The sequence below is a fragment of the Hypanus sabinus genome, chromosome 1 (assembly GCF_030144855.1).
Source record: "Hypanus sabinus isolate sHypSab1 chromosome 1, sHypSab1.hap1, whole genome shotgun sequence".
In the NCBI taxonomy this organism is placed as follows: domain Eukaryota; kingdom Metazoa; phylum Chordata; class Chondrichthyes; order Myliobatiformes; family Dasyatidae; genus Hypanus; species Hypanus sabinus.
Window position 1 is genome coordinate 106,173,761 of NC_082706.1, and position 24,452 is coordinate 106,198,212.

At 43.6% G+C, this 24,452-nt stretch overlaps 1 protein-coding gene across 3 annotated transcripts; it reads right to left on the bottom strand.

The window, feature by feature from the left end:
* Positions 1 to 364: 364 nt before the first annotated feature.
* On the bottom strand, positions 365 to 24,429 carry fkbp9 (FKBP prolyl isomerase 9). 3 transcript variants are annotated; one of them, XM_059973692.1, is made up of 10 exons: positions 24,162 to 24,429; positions 18,767 to 18,912; positions 13,482 to 13,671; positions 13,200 to 13,345; positions 11,941 to 12,130; positions 11,394 to 11,539; positions 10,581 to 10,770; positions 7,855 to 8,000; positions 7,092 to 7,252; positions 365 to 5,043 (listed from the first exon to the last, which is right to left on the bottom strand). In XM_059973692.1, exons 1-10 carry the CDS (start codon positions 24,416 to 24,418, stop codon positions 4,864 to 4,866), a joined length of 1,752 nt encoding a protein of 583 aa, XP_059829675.1. In that variant the 5' UTR covers positions 24,419 to 24,429; the 3' UTR covers positions 365 to 4,863. The 3 variants fall into 3 exon arrangements, with proteins under 3 accessions (XP_059829675.1, XP_059829669.1, XP_059829684.1); XM_059973686.1 differs by having other exon boundaries at positions 7,092 to 7,255; XM_059973701.1 differs by lacking the exons at positions 11,941 to 12,130; positions 13,200 to 13,345 and having other exon boundaries at positions 7,092 to 7,255.
* Positions 24,430 to 24,452: the final 23 nt, after the last annotated feature.

Sequence of the window (24,452 nt, forward strand, 5' to 3'; positions counted from 1 at the left end):
CATAAAAGGAATGGGCAAGTTTTAAACTCTCTCTCTTGACTCCAACCAAAGGCTGCAGCCTGCATGAACTTGAGTGACTTTTATATTTCCATCGGACATTATCCCCTAGACAACGATAGAGCTATTTCTTAGTGATTATTATTATACCCACGCTTTTAGATTTAGCATGGATGACGTATATTATCTGTATGTTTGCATTGATATTATTTTTGTGTATTTTTATCAATAAATACTGTTAAAAATAGTACCATCAGACTTCAACGGACCTCTCTATCTTTGCTGGTAAGTGACCCAGTTGCGGGGTATGTAACAGTATAAACAGTGAATAAAGCATTCTTTGAACATAAGAAATGCCATAATATAATTTACAAAAACCCAAATATTTAATGAAAATACCACCACAGACGAAACACAGGGTTCTGTCTCTTTCAACACCTGAACACACTGTTGTTTGAATGCATACAGAAAAATCATTTGTACCTTTAAAGCAAATAAACTTTTTCAGTGTTTACCAAGAGCAAAAATTCTACATAAAAACAAATTTGATAAAGAACCTTCCTAACCCCAGTATATAACTTGTACCCAAAAAAAAAGCAGTTTCACCACAATTCTGGTGAGTCAATTTCTAAGTTTAAAAGTGAAACTGATTAGTAAAATATCAAAGGTTGGATTTTTAAGGAAATGTGTCATGGTGAATTAAAGTCTCTAAATTATTAAATGGATATTATGATGAAAGATCCTGAAGCAGATACCACCTTCATTGGGTGACATGAAACACTAAGTAATTACTACATTTTCAAGGGGTTGCCTTTGGGGTGCTTTGAAGTCAAAGACTCATCAAAAAGATTAAAAAACCTTAAATGCTTCTTGGACTTGAACAGGGAGTAAGTTTTCTTTGAGTCCCATTTGGATCAAGTTGGAAAATTGAGTTCTGAGCTTTGAATACTGGGGTGAAAATAAGGCCCCTGCGGAAAGTGTATTCAGCAGTATTCACTGTATCCCAGGGTTTCGGCAGTGGAATCAATTCTGAAAATCAGTTACACGGGTTTCGCATATTCCTGAGGTGATGAGAATGTTAGAAATTTGATAGCATTATTGAAATTATTTCCTCTGGTGGTTGGAATCCATAAAAGTAGAAAATCTTTACATGAAATAGTTGTATAACATAAGTCACTACTCTTTCAAAGTTCACACGAGGAAATCTGCAGATGCTGGAAATTCAAGCAACACACACAAAATGCTGGTGGAACACAGCAGGCCAGGCAGTATCTACAAGAAGAAGCACTGTCGACGTTTCGGGCCAAGACCCTTCGTCAGTCCTGATGCTGACTGGACTGCTGTGTTCCACCAGCATTTTGTGTGCGTCGCTTGTTCTTTCAAAGTTTTCCCAGTTTAGGAATCGTTCACTTAGAGTAGAAAATTGCGTATATGACTCTGCTATTTCAAGAAAAGTGAGAGGCAGACAAGGTAATTATAGAGCAGTCAGAAAATTGCTGGGTGGCTGTAATTAAGAAAAGTGACTCAAGACATTTTTAGTTGATCAGAGAGATAGTATGGAACAGAGTGTTGTCACAGAAAAGCAGCATCCATCATCAGGTGCCCCCACCACCCAGATAATGTTCTCTTCTCGCTGCTGTCATCAGGAAGAAGGTACAGGAGCCTCAGAATTCACTCCAGCAGGTTCAAGAACAATTCTTACCCCTCAACCATCAGACTCTTGAACCGGAGGGGATAACTTCACTCGTCCCATCACCAAACTGTTCCTACAGCCTATGGACTCACTTTCAAGTATTCTTCATCTCATGTTCTTGATATCTATTGCTTATTTATTATTATTACTATTTCTTATTTGCTTTCTTTTTGTTCTTGCACAATTTGTTGTCTTTTGCACACTGGTTATCACCCTTCTGGTGTAGTCTTCCACTGATTCTATTATGGTTTGAGTATGCCTGCAAGAAAATGAATTTCAGGGTTGTATATGGTGATTATGTACTTTGATAATAAATTGACTTGGAACTTTAAAGTTAAAACATGCAGGTTATGTCTGATGTAACTAAAATAGCAGTGTACCATCTAATATTATCAATCTAAACAGTTGAACAGCTGGCACAAATTGAAGCTTGAGGAGTTTACTGACTATGTTGTAGGAGTCGAAGTAGGTAGGTGCTCACTGCATAGATGCGTGGTAAACTATGTATACCTGTCTGGACACGCCCCTCTGCTGACTGCTCCTGTGGCTCCTCCCACAGACCCTCTGTATAAAGGCAATTGGGGCACTGCTCCTCCCTCAGTCTTCGAGATGTTGTGCTCCCTTTTCGCTGTTAATAAAAGCCTATCGTTCACTTCCAGTCTCCTAGAGTTATTGTTGGTGCATCAAGATGTGACCTGTGGTCTCCCCAAGTATCTGTGATACAGCTATAACTACTAACATTTATTAACAAAACTCAATTGATGGAATAGAATACTATATTTCTAGCTTTGTGATGATACAAAGGGCCATATATTACTAAAGTAAGCATAAAAAATTGAACAAATGGCCAGAATTCCAACAAATTGAAATCTGCTGATTTTACATGCAAACTGTTTGAAGAAAGTGCTTGAAAATGGAGAAGTGTATAGTTTGGTCACAGGATAGTGATAGCACTGAGAGTTGCAGATGAAACTGGCTGAGCTGTAAACTCTGGCTATGGAGAGAGAGTGTTTGCTTTGGATTGGAGAAGATCAAGGAGAAATTGTAAGCTAGAGCAGAGCTGGGAGGCATAGATTTATAATAGCTGGTTAGAACTATGGGAAAGAGGTTTTTTATCAATGTGCTGTTTTGGGGATTTAGTGAGGAGAACTCACTACTCAGAATGATAGGCAAGGGAGAAACTCTCCCTCCATTTAAAAAGTACTGGACAGCACTTGTCCTAATTGGAGTGTCCAAATAATCAGGGTTCCAGACTAAGAACTCAAAGTGCGATTGTGCTAGGGTAAACCTTTGACCAGCATCGTCACAATGGCCCAAGTAACCCCGTGCATAAATGTATTAATGTAACAGGGTCAGTATTTCTTTAATTTCCCCATTTTCATTTCACACCAGTCCCAGAGAAGTAAAAGCATTGTCAGGATTAAAAGACGGTGAGAAACCATAGAAGCTCCTCTGACCATAGACTGCACTTGTCAGTCAGCACCACATGCAAGCTCACAAACAAGTTCAAGCCCTGGATACCAATTATCCACAATGGTACAAAAGTAGAGACCAGGGTATTAAATCTCAAACAAGAGGAAGTCTGTAGATGCTGGAAATCTGAGCAACACACACAAAATGCTGGAGGAACTCAGCAGGCCAGGCAGCATCTATGGGAAAAAGTACAGACGACATTTCGGGCCGAAACCCTTCGCAGGACTGGAGGAAAAAAAGCTGAGGAGTAAATTTGAAAGGTGAGTGGAGAGAGAAAGAAGCACCAGCTGATAGGTGAAACTTGGAAGGGGAGAGATGAAGCAAAGAGCTAGAAAGTTGATTGGTGAAAGAGACAGAAGGCCATGGAAGAAAAGAAAGGGTGGGGGGGAGCACCAGAGGAAGGTGATGGCTAGACAAGAGTTAATATGAGAGAGGGACAAGGGGATCGGAAATGGTGGAGGGGGAGAGAGGTGGTGGAGGCATTACTGGAAGTTTGAGAAATTGATGTTCATGCCATCAGGTTGATGGCTACACAGATGGAATACAAGGTGTTGTTCCTCTAACCTAAGCGTGGCCTAATCCTGACAGTGGAGGAGACATATCAGAATGGGAATGATAATAACTCAGGAAGGCTTTGGGTCTTTGTTCCTTGTACTGTGATATGTATCACCTTTATCTCTAGAGCTGAGCAGGGCAGGAAGTAAAATGGTTAGGCAATTTGGAATTTGTTAGAAACAGACACAGCTTCAACCTAGCTGCAATCTCTCCAAAGGCAAAAAAAACTGCATGTGATAAAAATCTGAACTAGAAATGCTGGCAATGTAAGGCACATTGGGCAGCATCTTTGAAAAGAAAATCCATACTTTAAAGTTTCAGACTTTAAATAATCAAGCTGAATTTTAAAGGTACTACCTGACCTGCTCGGTTTTTAAAAAATTTTCTCTTTTGATTTCTATCTCACAGGTCCTGATTTGACATTTGCAGATAAAACCCTGGGGGGAAGGTGTGGTGAGGTTCTCCTGTAGAAAGTGTAAATCGTAGTTCCAATCCATTAAATGTTATGATGGTGAATGTATCCCCATAACCTGGAGCAAAATCACACAAATAGAAAGTGCTCAGGAACTCTATTCATTTTAAGCTCTGAAGTTACTTCTCCCTTTGTGGAAAAAAGGTTGATGCACAATTACTGCACTGGGTGATGCTTTTGCATCTCCTGTTTGCAGTTGTAGTATTCTCGTCTAACTGAGTCACCCAGATACAACTTTGCTAAATATGAGTAATTCTCAAGCAATGTATAACATACAAGTTAGAAGGAATTCCACTTGCATGTGAAAACATTGTTTGGTGTTCTTGAGCATAAGGCTGACAGTCGTTGATATTCTTGATGTAAATTTAGATCTTAAAAAGGACTAATCTGGAGTGTATGAAATGAGGGGTCGGGGGAAGATGAATTTCCTGAAACACTAACAAAAATAAAATGTGGAAAGAAAAAGCTACAAAAGATGTACATTCTCTGTGAATTAACTGTTCTCAGGAGCTGAATGAACATTGTATTGACTCCAGTCATGGATGAACAATTGGGAATTGATGTTTAAAGATAACTGTTATCCATAATGCTGTAGTTGAGAAATATGGACAGGAACCCATCAGTTAACCCTTTACTCTCCACTCAACAGCAGCACTGTTATGCAACCTTGGCTTTACAGCTCATCATGTTTGGATCTCTCCTGATCCTTCAACTTGAATTCGTCAATTGTTATCTTGCCATCCCCGTTCCGGTCTTGGTTGGAGAACATGTTCTCAATTATCTTATCTGGAGAAAAGCCGGGGGCTAGTTTCCCACGACCATTGTCCACTTGGGCCTGGATATACTTCGAAAACTGTAACAAAAAGGAAGTAAAGACATGAGAGGTTAGACTAAAACCAGAAAAGTAGCTCCCTAGGCTGGAGACAGAGCAAGACCTTATGTGTATTTGTGACCCAGTGGATTACACACCCTCATCTGACTCACGGCATCAATTCCCACTCAAGAAAATAAACCAGAAATCGAGAGCTGCTGGAAAACAAAACGTTGGAAACACTCAGCAGGCCAGGCAGCATCTTTGGAAAGAGAAACAGGGCTAATGCGTCAAGTTGAAGATACAGCGTGTTTCCACAATTTTCTATCTTCCTCCAGGTCATCCTTGAGACTAAACCTGGAGTTAGACCCAGAGGTGATTAAGCATCAGCAGTATATTAACAAACTGGAGTGGGAGGAGAGGCCGCCTGTTTTGGCGTTCTGATCCTGGCGGTGTTAAGTTCGGGAGGTGCTGCCAGAGTAGTTTGGCATTTTATGTTGCACCAGTTCTGGAGGGAATGACTGTTTAGAGAGAAACACCACTGGTTATTAAATGCTTTGAAATATCTTGACCTGATAGAGGATCTAATAAATCCATTCTGTCCCTTTACCATTACCACTGGGACAGAACATAAATGGAAAATAATTCCCTCCCAAAGTGAAATATTGCAGGAACTGAAAATCTATTTTAAAAAAAAGTCTGGTTCATGTGCTGAGTGTTAACAGCATTTTCCATTCTTGTAACCTCTCCCTGTCTGGAGCAGTAGCAGCAGGATTCATTGTAATTATGTCACATGATTTACTCTACATAACCCACCTCCGCTGATGTCGATACAGCAAACGTTGCACAGCTAACCTATCCCACAACTCCTTACTGTTACAGATCTACCGTGAAGGCAGATAGAGGAGGGGTTCTTTAATCTTCATATTGTAAATATTAGTTATTATTACATCCAAGGCCAAGGCTTATAAAAATAGGACACCCAGGATTTGTGGATTAGGCAGAAAGTGACAGTAAGAATCAGCAATGGTCTTGCTGTATCAGAGTTGAGTTCTTGTCTGCCTGCTGCTGCTTCCACATTGTTACATAACAGGCTCATAAATCACAGAGTGACACCACATAGAAACCGGGCCTTTGACTCAGTTCATCCATGCCAATCAAGTGGTCTACCTGAGTTAGCCCCATGTGTCTGTATCTGCCCATATCCCACTAAACCTGTCCTTTCCCTGTTCCTGTCCAAGTGCCTATAATACATTGTAATAACCAATGTCCCTACCACTTCCTCTGGCAGCTCATTTCATATATTGTCTTCCTCTGCATATAAAATCTACCCCTCAGGTGCCCTTTAAATCTATCCCATCTCACCTTAAACCCTCTAGATTTAGGACACCCCTGGAGAAAGGACTTGGCTATTACTTTACCTATGCCCCTCTAGATTTTATAAATCACCAGTATTTAAAAAACTCCTATGAATGTTAAAGAGTGGTTTAGGGCACTATGTTTCCAGAGATAAACCACTACCAGCTGAAATTGTAAACTGGTGGGCCACATGAACATCAAGTAAACCCACAAACTCCTAAAAAAATGATTCCACTGTTTTGACTGCCCTCCATCCCCATCCCTCTTCTACCCAACCACCACCCTATCTCCAACATCCCCATCCTATGGTCACACGTACTTCTACCATTATTTCCAATCCAACCCTAATACCACTCCACCATCATCCCCTCCCCATCCTCTCTATTCAATCCTCACCAATCCCACCCGCAACTATCCCACATCTCTCCAAACCCCACTGCTCACCCCTCCCCATCCACCCCAGCCCATCCCTCATCCTCTCCAAACCTCACCCCCTTCCCCATCTGCTCCAAATCTCACTCCTCCCCCCCTACCCCACCCTCTCCATATCCCACCCCTCCTCATCATCTCCAAACCCCCATCCCTCCCCAACCCCCAACGCTCCCCACCCCTCCCCATCCACTCTAACTCCCACACCTCCCCCATCCTCCCCAAACCCCACCCTGTCCACAACCCTCTTCCTTCGTCCCCAATCCCCACTTCTCCCACATTTCAGTGATTGATAACTTTACCTCCTCTGAACTGATTTCGTTGTTTCCATCTTTGTCTATTTCCTGGAAGACGTCCGGTGACACCTCTTCATTCCAAACAAACAAGTACCCCTCTGGGAGACCAGTGACCAATTCTACAAGCTCCACATTGAAGACAAGTACTGCACTGCCAGGAACCTCTCCTGCTGTAGGATAAGAGACAGAGGGAATGGAAACAGGCCATTCAGCCCACAGAGTCCATGCTGGCCATTAGGCACTCATGTTAGCACTCCCGCAACTTCCATCCCAACAACAGATCATCTCACTCTCCTTCTCTGTCACTCCTGCAAACACACACCCAGGAAGCTGGGGGAAGATCAGAGTCACTACCTCCAGATTCTTGTACTGGTAACATTCAGAAATCACAGCCTTTCAGTGTCTCTACATCCTAGAGCTGAATGTTCTCTTCAATGTGACCCGTGAATTCATAGTTTCCACAGTATAAATAAACAGTGTTTCACTAATAGCCTGGGAAGAAATGGGTGAATTGAGTAAACTCTTGGTGGAGCGACTGCAGGAATATAGAGGAACATTAACCACGTCAACTTGAGAGGCCAAATGGCCTCCTGTGCAGTACCAATGCCATTGTTAATCATTTAGAGAGTTACTGGGCAACAGTGGAGCTTTGACATCGCAAATCAAGTCAATCACAGTTGAGATTTACCCAAACTTGATTATGCTTGTGACCAATTATCAAGCTGCATTGTCACAACTTAAAAGTTTTTGACCAAACCATAGTACATACCAAGCCCTTTCTCTCCATAGCCCAGGTGAGGTGGGACTATGATAGTCCGTCTCTCTTCAACACACATTCCTGTGAGACCCATGTCCATCCCAATGACCACTTGACCAGATCCCAGAACAACGTTGTACGTTTTTCCATAGATGTGACTGAAAAGAATTGGCACATAAATGGAGACATTGTAGAATCATAGTGATACAGCATATAAATGGGCCCTTAAGCCCTTCGAGTCTGCTCCAACCATCAGGCACTCGTTTAACTATTTTATTTTATTCTCTGCACATTCCTATAATCTTCTAAAGATCAGTGGCAGAGAAATAAAAACGCGGGCACACAAACGATACAGCTGGCCAGCAATATATTGTATGTCACTTCCATCACCATCGAAGGGTATGCAACAAACTGCCGCTGATAGCTGTAACACGCAGCCTGCACACAGGCACCAAGGTCAGGATTAATTTATCTTCCATAGAGAGGGGAGAGGGGACAGGAAAATGGAAAAGCAGAGTGATAGAGAGGATGGAGGGAGGGAGAAACAGAGGAGAGGAACAAAAGTAAGAAGGACTTGACGAAGAGAAAGAGGAGAGAGAGAAGAATGAAGGGGCAAATCTCTGAAATAGCTTGACCCAGAGATCAGAAAACCATGAAGTTAGTTATTCCAGGACAGAATCACGTGTCAGGTATGGCAGACCGGGCATCTGGTGCCATAGACCAGGGTCAGGTATCACAAACCGCGAGTCTGTTAATCAGCTACAATTGCTAGTGTGCATACACAGGGTTAATAGTCTGAAGCTGAGGGAACGCCCATTGGGTTATGTGATTATCTCAACATCTGTTTTTTAAATGGTAACAGATTTCTGGATTTCCACATCAGCATTCAGCAGAGAAATGTAGGATTGAAGGCAGAGGCAGCATCGAATGCGAACCTTCCTGACTGCTTCTGAACGACAGTGAGCCAGCTCACACCACAGACATACAAAAGACCAACTAGCAATCCAGAGGAAGTGCAGCCCATCTCCCAGAAACAACATCAGTTATTCCACCAGCAAGCAGGTCATTCAGTCACTCGACCCCGCTGTACTTCATCCTCTGTCAAAGCATCACCCCAGTTCTGTAGAGACTGTGTTTATAGGGCTGACTGTCTATCTGTCCCTGACACCAGCACTGCCCTCCCTCAGTCACTGCATCAGAGTAAGAATCAGAATCAGGTTTCATCACTGGCATATGTCACGAAATTCGTTGCTATGTAGCAGCGGTACATTGCAATACACAATAAAAACGATCAATTACAGTAAATATATATTTTAAAATTAAATAAGTAGTGCAAAAAGTGAACAAAAAGTAGTGAGGTAGTGCTCATGGGTTCAATGTCCATTTAGAAATTTGATGGCAGAGGGGAAGAAGCTGTTCCTGAACCGTTAAGGCTATTCATACATAGGCCATTCATTACATTGTCTCACACCCTGAGCAGAATCCTATCGGTAATATTCTCATCGTTCTCCCCATCCTCCCCCGCTCTTTCTGCATCTGTTGCATTGGGATGTCCTTGGAGCAGCCCACAAATGTTGGCATGTTTCCAGCACCGACACAGCACAGCCACTACTCTCTAACACGAACCCCTCACCTTTGGAATGTGGGAGGAAACTGGTGCGCTCAGAGGAAGCGCACAGGGCCACAGGGAGAACATACACAGTCTTCACAGACAGTGTGGGAATTGAATCCCGAGCTTACAGATTGTTGCTCTAAATGCAACTCTACTGTGCCGCCCTGATATTACCATGCCGACCTCTATGCCTTTTCCCAACATTGCAGAATCTCTGATTATGAAAAATCTGATCAACCTCATTCTACCCACCATAAGCTGCTGATGTTTGTGGGAGAGAGTTCTGACCTTTTCCAACCCCTTTGCAGACGTGTTTCCTAACCCCATTACTGAAGCATGCTCTCTACTCCCTAGTCACGGGCTCTGCCCAATAGGAAGACATTCTCTCCATCTGGCCTCTCAGATTATCTCCCCTAATATCCAGAAAACTTCAACCAAATATATCTCAACCTTTGACATTCCAGGTGCCATCCTTTACATCAAGGCTGCACTCCCTAAAAGCTAGGATATCAATACTCACTGAGGCATCCAGTACCGTCCTGTGTATCCCTGTGGCAAAGCTTATAGCCCTCAACAGGTCAACATCCTGTTAGCTGTTGTCATTACTTTCTATTGCACATAACATTTTGATCAAAAATCAAGATATTGTAGAAATTATTTTGTTTAGCCAAAGCATTAAACACGTCCTTTCTGACTAAATGTTCTATGAGAACAGGGTAGGTCTCCATAGTGTGCTGGCCAATACTTATAACTCACCCAACATCACCACAGACAGGTCATCTCAGGAAAGTGAGCATTTATACTGTGCAGCACCATTCACTGCCTCAGTATGTACCACAGCATTCCGACAGCTAATGAAATACAATCACTAACAGTGACAGAGACTGTGCCATTATTTTTAATGACATTTTGCTGTATGTAATTTGACTGCAGCATGTCTGATTTCATGGTAGTGAACACAGGTGCTGGATTGGTTGGAGATAATGTTGGGAGGAGTTGAAGGTTAAATAGGTTTTGGTTTTATACATTTTCTTTATCAAGTCATAGACTTCATTTGTGCTTCAACCAAAGCTTTGGCTCAGGTACCATTATCTGTGCAGGGGTCAGCAAGAAAAGCGATACTTACGTCGATTCTATTTGCGTCCCATCCATTAGAGTTGCGTTGAAGTGATACTTGATGTAGTCCCCTTTCTTGGTTCGGGCAGTGCAGTTTCTTGGCTTGTGGTTAGTTTTGATCTCAATTTTATCAGATGGATTGTGGACATCAACCAAATGGATGTGAAAAACAAGGACAGCAGAGCCAGGGATGCTATCGCCTATTCCGAAAGGAAACAGCATATCAGAATAACACCAGTCGTGGGGTCACGCTCCTCAAGGCTATGGCTGACATGTTCAATCGTAACTAGGTCTGTTGGGTCTGAAGACCTCCACTGGTTCCCAGTGAACCTGGAGAAATCAAGGTATGATTTCTATAGAGATGCCAGAACATTGGGAGTTCTAGCAACAATACTAATTTTGTCAATAATAACTCAATATTGTAAAAACCCAAAATTTGGTTGTTTGATAATTTGGAAATCCTGAGGGTTTGGCATTTGGATGACCACTTTTTGATTCAGCACTACCTTTGTAAATGCACTAGGGCCCCATTTCACATCATCCCTTTAAATACACTGGGCCCACTGGAAAAAAATGTTACACTATTGTGCATGATTTTAAGAAAACGACATTAAAATTTGTCCTGTATTAATAGGAGCAACATTCAATATGGTGGAAAATCTGCAAGTGTGGCATCATTAGGGTGATTATCAGTGTTACTGCAAAAAATTAATAAATTGTGCATAGTATGGTAATAAGAAGAAAATATAAATCAAGTCAAAACCCAGCTGAAACCAATAATTAACTTGTATAAACCAAAGAGGTCAGGTGCACTAATACTTACTTACACCTTCTTCACCGTATCCCAGATGTGGAGGGATTATAATGGTCCTCCGCTCTCCAACACACACACCCAACAATCCTTCTTCCATCCCAGCAATCACCTGGCCCATCCCAATGTAGGTGTCATAAGTATGATTACGAGAATAGCTGGAAAAGAACCAAACAATGTGGAACTGCTTCCAGAGATGTACAACTAGATGAGAATAAGTGTCCATACCCTATTCTGCCAACCAGTCCACATCAAAATTCACTCCCAACCACATCTGAACTGCTCCATCCCACTCAGTCAACATCTGTATCTTCCTACCTAGTCACATCTGTAATCCTCGATTTCACCTGGTCCACATCCTTCTCCTGTCCACACCTGTATCTTTCCCCCCCAGTCCATAAATGTGTCCATGCTCCCCAACAGTCTACATCCAGATCTAAGATTCTCAGTGCAGAAAATGGATCTTTCTAAACATAGGTATAGGGAGCCTTCAAAATGCCCGCATATCAGCTGGATCGCAGAATGAGTGACATGGGGTTAAAATGTGTTCAGACGTTACCTGGAATCAAACAAAGTGCCATCCATAAATGTGCCGTTGTAATGATATCTCACAAAATCTCCTGCCTTAGTCTTCCTGGGACAGGGATCGGGCACAAATTCCTGCTCAATGGTCACACTATCTTTAGGATTATGGAAGTCAATCAGAGACACATGAAAGACTAGAGTAGCTTGTGCAGGAATATCTCTTCCTGGAATATTAAAAACAGAAATTACCTATACCACGAAATGCAAATATACCATTTACAACACATCAAAACTCTGTCTATTCCTCCACGCTCACATACTCTGTACTGTGACTAGCTCCCAACCTTAAATTCACACCAGTCCTGATAATGCTGATCTGCTACACACACAGTCTAGTTAAAAAAAAAGTTTAACAGAATTCTTTGGTAAACTTCGTTCACCAAAGGGGAAGGGGCTGGCGTAGTTAGCCCTCCCTAGAATTCCTCCTCATCCAGCCCTACTAGTTTAAAAAGGTGTTGTCAGTAGGTCGCATCTGGAATTTCCAGTTGATGGATGATTTCCCTCCAGGCCGCTCCGATATATTGGGAAATCATGTACGTGGCAAGTTACAGCAGTGGTTTGCCTTTGCCTTCTGCTGGATGAGGTTTTTTTAAAGAGATCACCAGCTCTTAACCCAGCACGGATGGAGAGCATGCAAGGTAGCTGGCCAGATTCGAACTCGTGACCTCTCGCCCTGAAGTCCAGCGCTGATGCCACCAAGCCACCAGCCGGCCTAAAAAGGTGTTACCTACGCCTATTTTTGTAACCCCCTCTAACTCCTACACCCTTTTCCATCTCCTGCCTCTATACACCTTGGATCCTCTGGGCCCTTCCCATCCTGGCCATCCTATCCACTCCTCTGCCTTTTTTCACCAAATCTACTAACTCCTCATTGTGCTGTCCCCTTGCTAACTGGGTCCCAAGCTCTGGAGTCTCTCTCTAAATCTCTCGGTCTCTCTCTTTTGCTCATGTTGAGAGAAGTCTGTCAATCTACCCCAATTGTTCAGATGTGAATCATTATTTCTGGATTGATATGAAAACCTGTAAGGTGACATTGGATGTATTTCCATGTTAAAGATGCTACAGAAAAGCCTGCTGTTATCACATCAATGCTACATGTTACAGAAAGATACAAGTGAGAAGGTAATCAAATCCATCACAGTTGTTAAGTTGAATTTCAAGACAAGGCTCCACCTGAAGTCTAAGTTTCATGCAGAGTGTTAAGTCATTGTCTGAAGCCATTGTCGGGCTCACCATCTCCTCGATCTCCATAGCCCAGGAAAGGGGGAACGGTGATCGTCCTTCTTTCCCCAATGCACATGCCCAACAACCCTTCATCCATGCCTGGTATCAGCCAGCCAATTCCAATATAAGTATCAAAGGTCCGCTGGCGAGTGTGGCTACAGAGACAAGACCTGGATGTGAGGACAAGTGGACCAAACCCAGGAAAGGTAGCCCCAACAAGTCAGCAGTTTGATGATTAATAGAAACGACACAAGGCCCACTGAGGTAAAAAAAAATGCTGCATGTAAATACCTGGAGTCAAAGAGGGTGCCATCGAGGAGGGTTCCATTGTAGTGGTAACGCACAAAGTCGGACACCTGCACAATGCGGTTACAGTTCTCAGGTTTATAATGAACGTCAATCTTCACTTTATCTTCAGGATTCCAGATATCAAGCATCAACACATCAAAGAACAAGGTGGCATCAGGTGGGATCATATCAGCTGCACATTAAAAATAACAGGATTAGTCCCAACACACACCAGGAATACAAGCTTCTAAGATGAGCTGGTTGATGAAATAGAGGAAAAGACCTTACCATATAATATTATAATAATAATGGTTCAGATCCATACTTTAATAACAGTTCAAAGGTTATGAAAATAACTCAGGAAGGGTCCCCATAACATTAGAAAAATATGTTTAGAATCAGAAATCGAACAATAATTCTTCTCTAGATCAAGGCACTACATAACTTCAGATGGCCATTGAACATGAGTGGGCGTAGATCTTGGTAGTGGGGGGTAGATTTTTTTAACAAAATACAATTATTCTATTTTATTTCATTTCATAATTCAGTCTTTTTTTCTACATGACTGATTTGGAATTTGGGATACTGTGATCACATTACTGTGATTTAAATGTAACGTAATTCGTATTATTTGTATTCCTAGGAATTTTGTATTTGTAATCATGCAATTTATATAATATTAATAAAATATTGAAAGAGGAAATACCAACTTCAATGATTGTATAGTGTAGAATCACAGAGTGATACCAGAACTTGGAACGTTAGGTAGCAAAGTCAGGTCACAGAAATAATGCCTGCGTTTCTTGGTATAGGAGATTAAATGGGGCAGGAAAGGGGAATTTAATCAAGACATTTAAAATTATAGAAGACTTACATCAGAATTATACTGAAACTATTTCCATTAATGGCAAATCTCTAGAACCAGGGAACAGAACTTTGGAACAATTTTTCACTGACAAGTGGCCAGCCAGATATCACATCCCAAAAAGGTTTCCTAGAGTAAGATCTGTGGATCCTTAATGACTAGAAAAGTTAAGAAATATGGAAAAAGGACAGGAAGCTGTAGTAAGTGCAAATAATCTTAATGAATTTAAGGCATGCTCAAATCACCTCCTTCTCGTCCTATGTTCCAAGGGAAACAGGTTGAAGGTCCAAACCAAGAGCTCCTCCAATTTGCTATTGCAGCCAAGATAAGAAATTGAGCTTTCACCAGCAATCAGTCCAGACATCAGAAGTCTGAAAGGAGGGAATTTCACTCAGGTCTTCTCTCCGAGTAGAAAAAGGCAGCAGCGGATCACTTCAGCATAATTGAACTCTGACCAGTGACCAATCAGACCATGTTTCAGATTGATTAGCAAGAACAAATTAAAGGAAGACAGGGACAAGTACTGCAGCCATCGTCTGGACAGTCAGAGTGGTGATCTTGAGGTTTAGGTATTCAAGACTGCAGCAAAGTGAGGCTTTAGTCAAAGAAAGCAAAAAATAGAAAACCTCTAGGTAAAGTTTTCTCCCCCTCCCTTCTTCATATCTGCTCAGTTAGGACAGTAAAGATGCCAGGCAGGACAGTTGAATACTCCTGTTGCAGGATGTGGGAAGGCAGGGAGACCTCTAGTGTACCTGACAACTACAACTGTGAGAAATGCATCCAGCTGCAGCTTCTAACAAGCCTCATTAAGAATTGGAGCTGGAACTGGATGAACTCTGGATCATTTGGGAGGCTGAGGGGCTGATAGGCCATACAGAGAAGCAGACAAAGTGTTCCCTTGGCAAATGCAGAAATTGCCAGGACCCAAGCAGGGACATTTAAAATATCCTTAGCCACAGGAGAGGTAGCAGAGGATTGGAGGATAGCCAATGTTGTTCTGCTGTTCAAAAAAGGATCTAAACATAAACCAGGAAACTATAGGCAGATAAGTCTGACATCAGTTGTGGGAAAATTATTGGAAGATATTCTAAGGGACCAGATATATAGTATTTGGGTAGACAAGGACTGATTAAGAATAGTTAGCCTGGCTTTGTGCGTGGTAGGTCATGACTAACCAATGTTATAGAGTTTTTCTAGGAAATTACCAGGTGTTACGAATGAGGAGCAAATCTGATGGGCAGAAGGGTACAGAATCGCCAATGCCTGCCCCCCCCCCACAACTTTTTGATAATCGCAAGATCGCTATTATTTCGGGTCTGATACCCAGGAAATGAGAGAGATACACATCATGTCAGTAATGAGAGAGAGAGAGACGCAGGATCACAGCAAAGGCAGTTGTTATAGACCACGCAGAATACACAAGGTGGAATGTCTCCTATTGACAAAGGGAGAGATTACTGCTATTGTATGAAGGAGGAATTGTGTATTGAGTACTGTTCTATTCATTGAAACCCCTCAGGGGACAGCCAGAGTGGTCTGGTTGAGGGACTGCATCATCCCAACCTGACTGACATCTGAGACCCTGTGAGTAGGGATAAAAGTCGGGTCTGGGGAACACCCCTCAGACGCACCAGGAGAAACGCTACGAGATCGGTGAGGGGGCTTGTGTGTGTGTCCACCCTTGCCTGGGTGACAAATCCTCCACAGAACAGTCTCACTAAAGGATGGATACGGATCAAGATCGTAACAAGGAAAGTCGGCAAGTTAATAGCTGTTACTGCTTTCTCTCTCTCTCTCTCCAACAATTGCAACACAGCGATCAACGACTGCAGCCTGTATGAATGAACTGAACTTTATATTTCCATCGGACAATTCATTATCCCCCAGACAACGATAGAGCTTATTTCTTATTGATTATTATTATACCCGCACTTTTAGGTTTAGTATTGATGATGTATATTATCCGTATATTTGCATTGATATTATTTTTGTGTATATTTACTAATAAATACTGTTAAAAATAGTATCATCAGACTTCAACGGCTACTCCTATCTTTGCTGGTAAGACACCCAGTTACGGGGTTCGTAACACAGGAAAGTGGATGAAGGCAGTGGATGCTGTCTACATGGACTTTAGTAAGGAATTTGACAAGGTCCAGCATGGGAGTTTTGGTCAAGACGGTTCAGTCGCTTGGTATTCAGGATAAGGTAGTAAATTGGATTAGACTAGTGGTCACCAACCTTTTTAAGCCTAAGATCCCCTCAGTGAAAGGCAAGATCGACCCCAAATCAATTAAATACACGCATGCACACCGGGGCAGAAAAGACCGGAAGGAAAACCCCTGCAACCTGGAAGTAGAAATAATGTATGTATGGACACCAGGGGTCACAACCCTTTTTTGCGGACCAGTTTAATATTGACGATATTCTTGCAGACCGGCCAACTGGGGGGGGGGGGGGGGCCTTAAACACGACTGGAATACAGCGATACTCCAAGCAGGTACCTTATGTCCAGTCTATTCCGCAATTTAGTTTACGTGGTTCTCAGCTCTTAGCTGCTGACCAGCTTGCTCACATTTTTTCCGCTGGAAAAACCTCAACAGGTTTGTCTTTAAGTGCAGGGTGCATGGACTCAGGGTACTGAAGCAGCTTTGAGTGTTTCGTTGCCTCATTAGACAGCCTCCGGGCCCGAACTCCAGCCTCCCACCCGCCTTTGCCAGGTGCGGCGTTTCCCGTATCAGGGCCGCGCCGGTCACAGTCCAGAGAGAGCGACCCACCGAGCAAAGAGTGCGACAGGACGCGTGACCCCCTCATAGTCAGGTTGGATCTATCGGCTGACAAAAGTTTGGCTGGAAGGATGACTTTCAGTAGATCGCAGTGAGGTAGCTGTTCTACTTATGAAACCCTGAGCCTGAATTAGGTTGTCTGTGAATATTTTAGCACCAGGTTCCCCACGAACATTCCGTGTGCTAAACAGGTTTAGAAGCAGCGCCCATCTGTCCGCGCTCCAGGCCAGTACCAACGGCACTTCCCGCCGGCCGACAGAGACCAACCAGTGATCTCTGGCATGAGGATGTTACTGCGTTTAGGCGACTGATGACCTCAAATGGGTTCAAGTTCAACAGTGGCCGTGACAGGGAATGAGGAAAGGTGCAGCTGACTTGTATCATTTCCTTGCGGCCCGGTGGTTGGGGGACCACTGAAGTACACTGTGTAATGTGGGGCGGGGAGCTACATGCATGCGCACTGGGCAGAAAGAACAGAACTAAAACCCCGCAACCAGGAAACATTCTCTCAACAGTATTTGTGTATTTATTTTTCTTTTTTTTTCCAGGATCTACTGGGAAAGTCTCAAAGATTGACCAGTCAATCGCGATCGACAGGTTGGCGACCACTGGATTAGACATTGGCTTTTAGGAGAAGTGGTAGTAGAGGGTTGCCTCTCTGACTGGAGGCCCGTGACTAGTGGAGTGCTGCAGGGATCAGTGCTGGGCCCTATATCAATGATCTGGATAATAATAATTGTTAACTGGATCAGCAAATTTGTGAATGACACCAAGATTGGGGATGTACAGGACAGCAAGGAAGAATATCATGGCTTGCAGAGGGACCTGCATCAGCTGGAAAAAAGGATTGAAAAAATGGCAGTTGAAATATAATGCAGGCAAGAGTGAGGTTTTGCACTTTGGTAGGACCAACCAGGGTAAGTCTTACACAGTAAACAGTAGGGCACTGAGGTGTCTGGTGGAACAGTGAGATCTGGGAATACAGGTCCGTAATTCATTGAAAGTGGCATCACTGATAGATAGGGTTGTAAAGCTTTCTTATGCTTAAGTTGTATAAGTGGCCTGATTTGGAGAACTGTGTGCAACTTTGGTCACCTACCTACAGGAAAGACATAAATAAGATTCAAAGAGTGCAGAGAAAATTTACAAGGACATTGCTGGGTCTGGAAGACCTGAGTTATAAGGAAATATTGAATAGGTTAGGGCTGTACTCTTTAGAACGTAGAAGACTGAGGGGAGATTTGATAAAGGTACACAAAATTATGAGGGGTTAGATAGGGTAAATACAAGCAGTCTTTTTCCTCTGAGGTTTGGTTGAGACTACAACCAGAGGTCATGTGTTAAGGATGAATAGTAAAAAGTTCAAGGGGAACACGAGGGGAAACTTCTTCACTGAGTAAGTCATGAGAGTGTGGAATGAGATGCCAGCACAAGTGGTGCTTGCAAGCTCAATTTCAACATTTAAGAAAAGTTTGTATGGGTATATGGACAGAAGGGATATGGAGGGTTACGGTCCCAGTGCAAGTTGACAGGAGTAGGCAGTTTAAATGGTTTTGGTACGGGCTAGATGGGCCAAAGGGCCTCTTCCTGGTCTGTACTTCTCCATGAGTTTAGGCCAAAAAGTAAAAAGTACTTACGCAGTCCTTCACTGCCATAGGCCAGGTCAGGTGGCACTTTGATGAAGCGCCTTTCATTTACACACATCCCTATCAGAGCTTTGTCCATGCCGGCAATCAGTCGGCCTTTGCCCACAAACACATTATGAGTGGAACCTCGATCGTAGCTGGAAGAGAAAGACCAAATCAGGGGAACTTCAAACTCAACCCAACAAGAGTTCAGAGATTCTTAAACCTGAGCACAGTCAAAGCATCTAACGAGTCCTGAAGGATAAGAAAGTCACTTTACCTAATTTAATTATCTCATTCTTGAACCCCAGGTGGTTACTTTTGCATCCTAATTAACCTTGAAAAAGATGGTGGTGAGCTCCCTACCTGCAATGTTGCAGAACAAGGAACTCCTGCAATACTGACAGTATTCCGGGACAGACCAGAGATGAAGAAGAAATGGCAATACATTTCCAAGTCAAGATGGTGTGTGACTGACAGAGGAACCTGTGAGCTGAGGCGACCCCAGGTGGCACATGACTTGACACCTCAGTGAATCGTGAGCTGTGTAGTATTTTGTTTAGATGTCTCAGAAGGTATCAAGTTCTTGGAGAGTTGCTTGTTATTTAAATGAGTGGATAAAATTCTATCATACTCCTAACCTCTGCCTTGCAGATAGTGGACAGACTTTGGATGTCAGGTAGTCACTCACTACGGGATTCCAGCTCCTCACCTGTTGTCATTGAGTTCATACGGCTGATCCAGCTGACTTTCATGTCAGTGGTGCCCTTCCATTCGGCCAACAGCAGTGGTATCGTCGGCAAACTTAACTATGGCATTAGAGCTGCGCTTAGCCTCACTGTCATAAGAATAAAGCGAGTAGAGCAGGGGGCTGAGCAAACAGCTTTGTGGTTAATGGACTGGGGCCTGCAAGTGAGGGACTTGAAGATCCAATTGCACAAAGAGGTAGTGAGGCCAATGTCTTAAAGCTTATTGATTAGTTTTGAGGGGATGATAGTATTCAATGCTGATCTATATTCAATGAAGAGCATCCTGATGTATGGATCTTCACTGTCCAGATATTCCAGGGTTGCAGTTATTTACTGTATCCAGTGCTCCTGGTGTGGCCTGCTCCACATCAGTGAGACACAACATAAATTGGGGACCACTTCACCAAGCAACTTCATTCTGTCTGCCACAAATGGTGGGACTTCCTTGTGGCCACCCACTTCAATTCAACTTCCCTTTCCCATTCCAATATGTCAACCATGGCCTCCTCTACTGCCATGATGAGGCCACATTCAATCCGAAGAAACAACATCTCATATTCCACTTGGGTAGACTCCAAACTGATGGCATGAACCTCAAATTCTGTAACTTCTGGTAAATTTCTCCCCATCCCCCTACTCTCTTTGTTCATTCCCTATTTTGGTTCCACTCACCCCTTCTCTCCTCACTTGCACATCACCCTCCCACTGCCCCTCTTCTTATCCTTTCTCCACTCTCCTATCAGATTTTGTCTTCTTCAGCCCATTACTTCTTCCACCTATCACCTCCCAGCTTCTTACTTCATCCCCTCTCCTTCAACCACCCACCTACCACCCCCAACCTGGTTTCACCTATCACCTGCCAGCTTGTACTCTTCCCCCCACCCCATTTTCTTTTTTTGGTTTCTGCCCCCTTCATTTCCAGTCTTGAATAAGGATCTCAACCCAAAACGTTGACTGGGTATTCCACTCCACAGATGCTATGTGACTTGCTGAGTTCCTCAATCATTTTGTACACGTCATAAAAAATGCTTTAATTTAATAGTAAGATCTTCAAATCCACAGTGACTTAGCTGGTTGAATTCAGAATTGGCTTGTCCATAGAAGGCAGAGGGTAGTGTGTGTGGGACTTATTCTGGCTGGAAGTCTGTGACTAATAGTGTTCCACAGGGATCCATACTGGCACTTCTGCTATTTATTATAAACTCAGTGGTCACTTTATTAGGTTCAATTGTGGAACCATCTGAGCAACTGAGAGAAGGAATATAATTATTACAAGTGACATGGTGGGAAGAGGGTAGAATTTGCTTTTGCACACTACTGTTGTAATGCGGTGATATTTGATTTACTGTCTCCTTCCTGTCAGCTGGAACCAGTTTGGCCATTCTCCCACAGAACTGCTGCTCACTTTTTTATTTTTTGCACCATTCTCTGTTAACACTAGAGACCGTTATGTGTAAAAATCCCAATAGATCTGCAGCTTCTGAAATACTCAAACCATTCCATCTGGTACCAACAATCATTCCACGGTCAAAGTCACTTAGATCACATTTCTTCCACATTCTGATGTTTGGTCTGGACAGTGACCGAATCTCTTGACCATGTCTGTGTGTTTCTATGCACCTGATTGGCTAATTAGATATTTGTATTAATGAGCTGGTGTACATAATAAAGTGTCCACTGACCTGGATGAAATTATAGATGAGGGGTTAGTAAGTTTGCAGATGACACAAAAGTAAGTGATGTTGCAGCTGACATAGAAGACCAGCAGTTTTGCACCCTGAATCTAAGAAAGCACTTTCTGTATTGGAAAGGTTCTGGGGAGATTTACGGAAATGGGCCCAGGAATGAAGAGGTTGATGTGTGGGCAGCATTTGATGGCTCTGGGCCTGTATTCACTGGAGTATGGGGGAATGAGGGAGAAATCTCACTGGCGTCAGTCAAATGCTGAGACCTGGACGATGGGGTGGATGTGGCGAGAGTGTTTTCTATTCGGGGGGGGGGCGGTCTGGGACCAGGAGGGCATGGGTTCAGAGTGGAGGGACGCCACTTTGAAACAGAGGTGAGGAGGAATTTCACCATTTGCCAGATGGTGGCAAATCTGTGGAATTCATTGTCACAGATGGCTATGGAGGTCAAGTCAGCGAGTGTTTACTTAAAGCGGAGGTTGATAGGTCCTTGATTAGTCAGGGTGTGAAATGTTACAGAGAGAAGGCAGGAGAATAATGTTGAGAGGGATAATAAATTGGCCATGATGAAATGGCGGAGCAGACATGATGGACCCAATGGCCTAATTCTGCTCCTATGTCTCATGGTCTAGGACCGGCAAAGGATACAGAAAATAGGTCATTGCAAAGGGTCCACTAACTTTTACTTGCAACTGCATATATGGCAAAAAAAAATTGCAGATGGAGCTTACCTTGGCCAATGTGAAGAGCTGCACTTTAAGATTAAAGGAACAGACACACACTACACTTTTATCGATAAGACCTTTAACAGTGTTGATGTTCAAAGAGATGTTGGGGGTGGTAAAGAAGGCAGAAGGCATTATTTGAGGAACTTAGTTCAAGAGTCAGGACACAATATTACATCTTTCTAAAACTCTGGTTAGGCTGAAGCTGGAGCATTATATTCATTTCTGATTGTATTATTACTGGAAGGATGTAGAGGGTTTTGGTGAGGGTGCAGGAGGTTTTTTTTTAAAATCAGGATGCTCCCTGGATTAAAGGGCATGTCCTCCAAGGGTAGGTTAGTCAAACTTCTTAGGTTGTTTTCTCTGGAGCGGCAAAAGCTGAGTGGATCTGATAGACGTTTATAAGATTGTGAGTAACATGGATAGAATACCAGTATCTTTTTTCCAGAGTTGCAATGTCCAGTACCAAAAGGCATTAATTTAAGGTGAGAGGGGGTAAGTTCAAAGGAGATGTATGGGAGCTTGGAATGCTCTGCCAGGGGTGGTGATGGAGGCAAAAATGATAGTGATGTTCAAGGGGCCCTTAGAAAGGCCCATGAATGTGCCGGAAATGGAAGGATATCGACATTGTGTTGGCAGAAAGGAATCAGAATCTCATTTATTATCACCAGCATGTGACGTGAAATTTGTTAACTTAGCAGCAGTTCAATGCAATAAATCATATAGAAAAATATAACAATAATAATAAATAAGTAAATCTTATTCAGTATACTTATATCGAATAGATTAAAATTGTGCAAAAAAACAGAAATACTATGTATTAAACAAAAATGAGTTAGTGTCCAAGGGTTCAATGTCCATTTAGGAATCAGATGGCAGAGGGGAAGAAGCTGTTCCTGATTCACTGAGTATGTGCCTTCAGGCTTCTGTACCTCCTACCTGATGGTAACAGTGAGAAAAGGGCATGCCCTGGGTGCTGGAGGTCCTTAATAATGGATGCTGCCTTTCTGAGACATTGCTCCTGAAGATTAGGTTAGTTGAGCATTTGGTTACTAATTTAATTAGCTTGGCACAACATTGCGGGCTGAAGGGCTTGTTCCTGTGCTGTAATGCTCCATGTTCTCCCTGTGACCATCTGGTGATGCAGTTTTCTTCCACAACAGCAGGTCATTAATTCAATTGTCTCCAGTCTGAGACTGTGCTGAGATCACAGAAAGGCAGAATGTGAAAAGTGAGAGAAAGGGTTAGAGCAAAATGAGTGAAGGTTTGGGAAAGTTGAGACTGTTACAGAATGTTGTTTGGAATATGGACGACTAAGCAAGGAAGCTTATTAATGAAGCAAAGATGGTTGACACCGTCCTAAGGATCTCCTGCAGATGCCCCGTGGCTGGAATGATTAACTAACAACCACAACTACTTTCTTTTGTGTAAGGCGACTCCAACCACCGGGGCGTTTTCCCTTCGATACCCAGTGACGTCAAAAATACTGGGGCTCCTGAATCCCACTCTGTCAAATGTTGCCCTCAAGTCAAGGGAGATGTAAATAGGACAAAATTTGCAAAGCTGGAGAACGTAATTCAACTACAACATCAAGCAGCTCCCCAGAGAGTCAAATTCAGTTCCCGCCCCCTAATAACTGAAAGCTGCCGCGTGGACACGGCTCAATCAATCGCGCTACCTTCAAATCCACATCACCGTTCTTCGGGGAGGAGACCAGGATTTTGTAAGGCTTGGGCCCCGGGTCTCCTCACCCCTGGGATCTGCGCAACCCCGGGTTCCCCTCAGCCGGATCTCCACGACCCCGGAATCCACTCACCGCCCCCACCCCGATCTCAGTGGTCTCCCGGGTCCCGCGACCGCTAAACGTGGGAACACAAATGTGGAATCTCGCCCTATCCAATCCCGGTCCCAGGATCAACAACTCCGATGATCTTAGCTGTCCCGAGATCTCCAAACCCTGGGCCACCACACAAGATACCACGATCTCCAGACCAACAGACCCGGCACCTCCCCTCCCTCAGTATCTCCTGGACCTGGGATCACCCTGGTATCATAACCATCTCCGGGGCGCCTTGATCTCCAGAATCATCAGTTAATCCCGCCCCACACCCATCATTGGAGTACAAGGCGCGGAACAGATATCCCTTTTCGATCTTTGTATCATCAGACCGGGACACCTTCCCTCCCACTACAATCCCAGGATCAGCAGACACGGTTCTCCCGGCCCGGGTGGGTGCGAAGGCGGTACCTGGAGTCGAAACCCTTTCCCCCGGCCAGGGTGCCCAGGTAGTGGTAGCGGATGAAATCCCCTGGCTGCACCGCCCGTAGGCACTCCCGTGGCTCGAACCGCTTCTCCACCACTACATCATCCACCGGCACCGGGGGCGCCTTTCCCGCTACCCCGAGCAGCAACGCCACCACCAGTGTCAACCGCATCCCACCACCCATCATCAACCCGGCCCGACACGACCGAGACTGACGACGTGGGCTGGAGAAGGGAGCCATCCGGGGCGGAGGTACTGTAACCCCGCCCAGCACT